General features: G+C 55.3%; 1 protein-coding gene across 2 annotated transcripts in view; it reads right to left on the bottom strand.

The window, feature by feature from the left end:
• KIF17 (kinesin family member 17) overlaps positions 1–4137 on the bottom strand; it is a 42256-nt gene extending 38119 nt beyond the window's left edge. For both annotated transcript variants that reach the window (XM_024749866.1, XM_024749867.1), the window contains exons 1-2: positions 4045–4137; positions 2802–2903 (exon numbers count right to left, since the gene is read on the bottom strand). In XM_024749866.1, the coding sequence (XP_024605634.1) occupies positions 2802–2903; positions 4045–4122 (180 nt within the window). In that variant the 5' untranslated portion in view covers positions 4123–4137. The remainder of the gene's footprint in view (positions 1–2801; positions 2904–4044) is intronic.
• Between the last annotated feature and the right edge of the window lie 1811 nt (positions 4138–5948).

Genomic DNA, 5948 nt, shown 5'->3' with positions numbered 1-5948 from the left:
GACTGGGGGTGGGGGGAGTTCACACCCCTGTGGACCTGCTGTAGTCTGTGGCCTGACCTCCAGGGTCTTCCCAGTAAGTCTCTGTTGAATGGATGACTCAACTCATGAATGTTCCTCCCTCAAATGGAACCCCACTACTCGCTTCTCACTGCCCCCCGGGTTTCCTATACTTCCCACCCGGAAAAGTCTGGGAGGAAAGCACCTGACCACTCAGATCCCACATATTCTGGTATTAGCGCCATTACTAGTAATTTGCTGTGTGACCTTGGCCAAGTCCCTTCCCCTCCCTGGGACTCAGCTTCCTCATCTGTACCATGAAAGGACTGGACTTAGAAGCTCTCTAAGGGTCTTTCTGGCTCAAAATTTTAAGGATTTTTCCACTATCTGGCCAGTACAAGCAAGTATTTTTTCAAAACAGCTGCTCCCTGGGGTCAGGTTTGTTCAGTTGGGCCATACAATGGTTGCGGGTCAGAGAGGAACTCAGACAGTCCCTCCAAATGAAGCCAGGACAACTGGAGGGCCTAGGGGCAAGTGGGGGGCTCTGGATCTGAGCAGGGAAACAGCTCTGCCCCACATGGATGGGGTGGGACGGGACCCAGGTGATCCCAACGTCCTGTCCAATCTAGAGGTCAGTGAGGGTCTGGAAGACTCGGGGGCATCGGCAGCAGCCCCTTTATCTGGTTCTGCGCCCCCTCCCGTGGCTGTCAAGGCCTGTGCCCTGGGGAAATTTAGGCAGTTGGGCCACGGAAAATGTCCAACCCTGACTCTGTGGCTTCCTAACCTAGTGGCCACAGGCAGGTCACCTCCTCTTTCCCAGCCTCCTTTCCTCATCTGCAGAATGGGAATCTCCATAGCAACCTCCCAGGACTGATGCTCATTAATGACTGACATTCCCCCAGCTCAGGCATTCTGACTCTGAAGGAAGTAGTTCAACCTCCACCGCTGGTTGTGGGCCTCTTGCGTGGGGCGTGGAGGTGGGCATTGGTTTCTTGGTCAGATAAGAAGCCCCAGAGTCTGGGGGCAGCCACCAGCATGCTGGCCACAGATCTGGGTCAGTCTCCCCTCACTGGGCTCCTCATTGGACTTTTTTTTTTCGCCACGCCGTGCAGCATGCGGGATCTTAGTTTCCTGACCAGGGATGGAACCCAGGCCCCCCGCATCGGGAGTGAGGAGTCTTAACCACTGGACTACCGGGGAAGTCCCTCCTCCTTGGACTTGACCTGGCCCATCCAGGATTCAGAGAGTCCCAGATAGGAGACATAACCAGCCTTGCCCAAAGGTCCCGGGCTTGGTCCAGCCCTGCCACCCCCTGGCTGTCCAGTCCTGGCAGGTCACTTGACCTCGCTGGGCTCCCCAAAGGGTCAGCCACGTTCTGCCTATCTTTTTCTTTTTCTTTCTTTTTTTTGCGGTACGCGGGCCTCTCATTGTTGTGGCCTCTTCCGTTGCAGAGCACAGGCTCCGGACGCTCAGGCTCAGCGGCCATGGCTCACGGGCCCAGCCGCTCCGCGACATATGGGATCCTCCCGGACCGGGGCACGAACCCGCGTCCCCAGCATCGTCAGGCGGACTTTCAACCACTGCGCCACCAGGGAAGCCCCATTCTGCCTATCTTGATAGAGCCCTCAAAGCATCTAATTCTGCTTCACCCAGCTGGGAAATGATGTCCTTTCATTCTGATTCTAGCCTTTCAGGAGACTGAGGACAATTTACGAGATGAGCAATGCTCAGTGCCCAGTTGGGCCAGCCCTAGTTTTTTTCTGTCTTGAGTCCATTTTGCAACCCCCAGGTCATATTCCTCATCCTTTCTCGGAATCCCAATGGCACGAAAGAGCTCACACATCGAGCCCCTACTATGCGCTGACCCTCTGCTCAGCAGCTCCCCCTTGTTACCCTCTTCAATCCTCACAACATTCTGAGGTCATGTCATCGACCTTTGGACGCCTCCACATCAGACCCCTTTCAGAGGGGGACAAGGTCCCAGAATCTGAGCCCATCTGCGGCGGTAAAATGGGATGTTTGCGATGCAGGAACTTGATGTCAGACAGATCTGGGTTCAACTCCAGGTTTGGCCCAGCTTCCTGCTGTTGAAGCTTGGGCAAGTTAACTACCCTCTGTAAACCTCCCTTCCCACATCGGTAAACTGAGGATAATAATGTGGGTATCCCCAACTTTCTCTAAGTTCAAGTCGGAAAGAAATCCGATTTTCACTTTTACCAAAAAAGCCTTTCTCGTACTAATGTCAGTCTTTCATAAAAGCAAAGTGGAATCAAGACTTTGGAAAGCAGGGGATACTCTTCCCTTTAGGCTATTTCAGCTTTTACAAAACACTCGCTCTGCTTTCTGATAGTGGGGGAAACCTGTATCTACCTAACGAGGTGACTGGGAGTATTAAATGGGATAACATGCCTAAAGCAGTGAGTAAACAGTATGTGCTCAAAAAATGATCACTATTACCTTTTAAGCTTGAAAGTCCCTTAGAATTTTTCAAAATAATTTTTTAGAAGTGGAACCCTTTTTTCAAATGCAATCCGTCACCAAATTCCATCTATTTCAACAGATGTAAGTGGCACTGCCCCAGAGAAGGCCTCCCCTCCCCTTGCGTGGTGCGGGTAGGCCCAGTAACCCCTCCCCTGCCTCACGGACTCTGAGACTACTCCAAAATTCAAGTTCAAAACTCCCCATTCTAGTCTGAACCAGCGCCTGTGTCCTCAGGACCCTTCCCCATATTTCTGAGGGAGCACCCCCAATGCCAACCTCCCCCTCTAGCTGCCCCCACCCACCCCTGCCGGGGCTGCACCCACCTCCAGCTTCTGCTTGGTGTCAGTACCCAGCAGGTCACGGACATCTTCATTGTAGATCTCCAGGTAGGAGGCCCGGACCAGGAACTTGGTGTTCTCTGCACACTGCAGGGAGAGCAAAGATACCTGAGCACCCGCTGCCTGGACATCACAAGAGGACATCGTGGCAGGAGGTGTCCCGAACCTCACCTGACCCTGCCTGCCTGGCCAGCTCTCCCCTCCTCTCCGGCTTCTCAGAGTGGCATCATTTTCATACTGCTATGGACCCACGCTCTCTCTACAAGCCTCATGGGAAAGGAAATGGGAGAGGCCTCCCCGCTGTTCAGGTAGAGAGACCAAGGCCACGGGTAAGGCCTGGACCAAGCACTGGCCCTGGGCTAATCCCCGGCAGTTCTTCCAGTTGCCTGATGTTCCTGTGGGTCATCAAAATGAGTCCCAGGTGTAGTACAGTGAGCTCTGCAGCTGACTCGTCCCTGCTTTGCCATTTCCCAGATGCAGGAATCTCTGCGCATTCATGAGTGGTCAGCAGGGCACGTCTCACCGCAGCCTGGACACTGGCATACCTGGTCTGGGCCCAGCCCATAAGGGCTCCAAGCCTTGGCTTCCCTATCTCAAAAATGAGGATAACAGCTACCTCCTGGGCCAGGGTGGTAGTGAGATAATTATGCAAAGGGCTTTGCACAATGCTTGGCCTGTAGCAGCTGCTCAATTAAAAAAGGAAGCTATGGGGCTTCCCTGGTGGCGCAGTGGTTGAGAGTCCGCCTGCCGATGCAGGGGACGCGGGTTCGTGCCCCGGTGCGGGAAGGTCCCACATGCCGCGGAGCGGCTGGGCCCGTGAGCCATGGCCGCTGAGCCTGCGCGTCCGGAGCCTGTGCTCCGCAACGGGAGAGGCCACAACAGTGAGAGCCCCGCCTACCGCTAAAAAAAAAAAAAAAAGGAAGCTATGATTGTTTACAGCCATTTCTTGGGCCAGCACTCTGGGTCATCATATCCAGGTGAAATGTTACACGAAACGTTAAAATCCAAAAATGGCAGGAGGAAAACACAGCAGGTAGAATTTTCTCAGCTTTAAGCTCTCCCATCACCTCTTCAGAAACCAGAGCCTGCGTCTGTCTGCTCATCTGTGCCGCGTCAAGGCCGCTCTGACCGCATCCCACAACCGCTGCCCAGGTCAAAAGTGCTCAGGATCATTCACGGTAACGCCTGGGGAGCCCAACCCTGCCCCTTCCATCCCCCAGGCCCATACCTGGACGCTCTCGAAAATGTGCTCGAAGGCCCTAGGGATGATGCCTCTTTGGCAGGGTGGGTCAGGCAGGCCCTGCATGGTGAAGGACTTCCCGCTGCCTGTCTGGCCGTAGGCAAAGATGGTGCCGTTGTAGCCCTCGGTGACGCCCTGTGTGGGAGGACACAGACCAGGGCTCAGCTGGCTGAGCTCAGCCAGGCTTGGGGCCAGGCCCGGGGCTGCAGGGCTGCCTCCTGACTCACAGACTTAGGGCCCCTCCCTGGCTCTCCCACCACGGTGGCACAGGGCTGGGGGAGGGCAGTGCAGAGATGAACGCGGCACAGCTCTGTCCTGAAGGGGGTCACTGCGCGGTGGGGTAGGAGACTGTCCCTGTGTATGGCTAAGAGCCTGGCCGCCATCCTTTACTGACTGTGCCCTTGGCCTGTCCTTATTCAGGCACATGGGGCCTCAGCTTCCTCATCTGTAACAAAGGGTAAGAACAGCACCTCCTCTGAGGCTGTCGGGAGGTGTACACAGGAATTATTTCACCTGCTGGCACACGAAGTGCTGGCACACAGAGGTAGATGCTCCCTAAATGTCTGCCTGGAACGTGCGGGAGACAAGACATATACACGTGATCCTCATATGAGGTGGAGGTGCATGTAATGATGGCGTACAGGACGGGCAAGGAGAGGGAGTGCCAAGAGGGGGTGACAGAAGGTGCAGGAGGCGCCAGGCAAAGCTTCCTGGGCAGGTGGAGGAGAAAGGGGGAGCAGAAAGGGTGGCTTGGATTTTAACAGGTGACAGGAAGAGGAAGGCATTCTAGGCTGAGGGGACAGCCTGAGCAAAGACCAGAGAGGTGAGAGGCTGAGAGCAGGTGGAACTTGGGCGAGGGGGATGGAGACGAATCTGGGAAGAAGCAGGAGGCAAACCAGGTGGCACACCCAAGGGCATCTTTCATTCACCGATGCGACTGTTCTTTCCATAGGTACCGACTCTCTCCTCTGAGGGGGACTGTGGCTGGTGACAGAGCCATGAACAAAGAAGACACCCTAGTCCCCGCCCAGCTCATGAGATCACAAATTCTAGAACTTAGTATGGGGGGGCAGGGGAATCCTGTGTTAGAATGTGGGCCCAGAGAGCTGTGCCCAGGCCCCCAGGGCCCAGGTGGCATCTGCGCCCGTTTCCACTGCAAAGGCACATCCTGTAGGGACTTCCCTGGTGGTCCAGTGGGTAAGACTCCACGCTCCCAATGCAGGGGGCCCAGGTTCGATCCCTGGTCGGGGAACTAGATCCCACAGGCATGCCGCAACCAAGAGTCTGCATGCCGCAACAACGATCCCAGGTACTGCAACTAAGACCCGATGCAGCCGAAATTTTTTAATTAAAAATATTTTAAAAAGGGCTTCCCTGGTGGTGCAGTGGTTAAGGGTTCGCCTGCCAATGCAGGGGACGTGGGTTCATGCCCCGGTCCGGGAAGATCCCACATGCCGCGGACAGGCTAGGCCCGTGAGCCACAACTACTGAGCCTGCGCGTCTGGAGCCTGTGCTCCGCAACAAGAGAGGCCACTACAGTGAGAGGCCCACACACCGCGATGAAGAGTGGCCCCCGCTCGCCGCAACTGGAGAAAGCCCTTGCACTGCACAGAAACGAAGACCCAACACAGCCAAAAAAAAAAAAAAAAAAAGTTAGCTACCTTTCTAAAAAAATATATTAAAAAAAAAAGAAAGAAAGACCCATCCTGTAGACCACTGCGGGGCTCGGGATCCCCAGGGACTGCTGGGGAAGGAAGACTGGAAGTCACGATCCACAGCTCATCAGAGGGCCAGGTGCTACACACCAGGATGAGGCCCCTGAGGTGTGGGAGAGCCGTGGCAGACCAGTCACCCAACCAGGAGCCTCAGAGGCAGGGCACGCGAAGCCCCAG

This window comes from Neophocaena asiaeorientalis, unplaced genomic scaffold (assembly GCF_003031525.2).
Source record: "Neophocaena asiaeorientalis asiaeorientalis breed wild unplaced genomic scaffold, Neophocaena_asiaeorientalis_V1.1 scaffold275, whole genome shotgun sequence".
NCBI lineage: Eukaryota > Metazoa > Chordata > Mammalia > Artiodactyla > Phocoenidae > Neophocaena > Neophocaena asiaeorientalis.
This window is presented reverse-complemented; position numbering and strand designations above follow the sequence as displayed.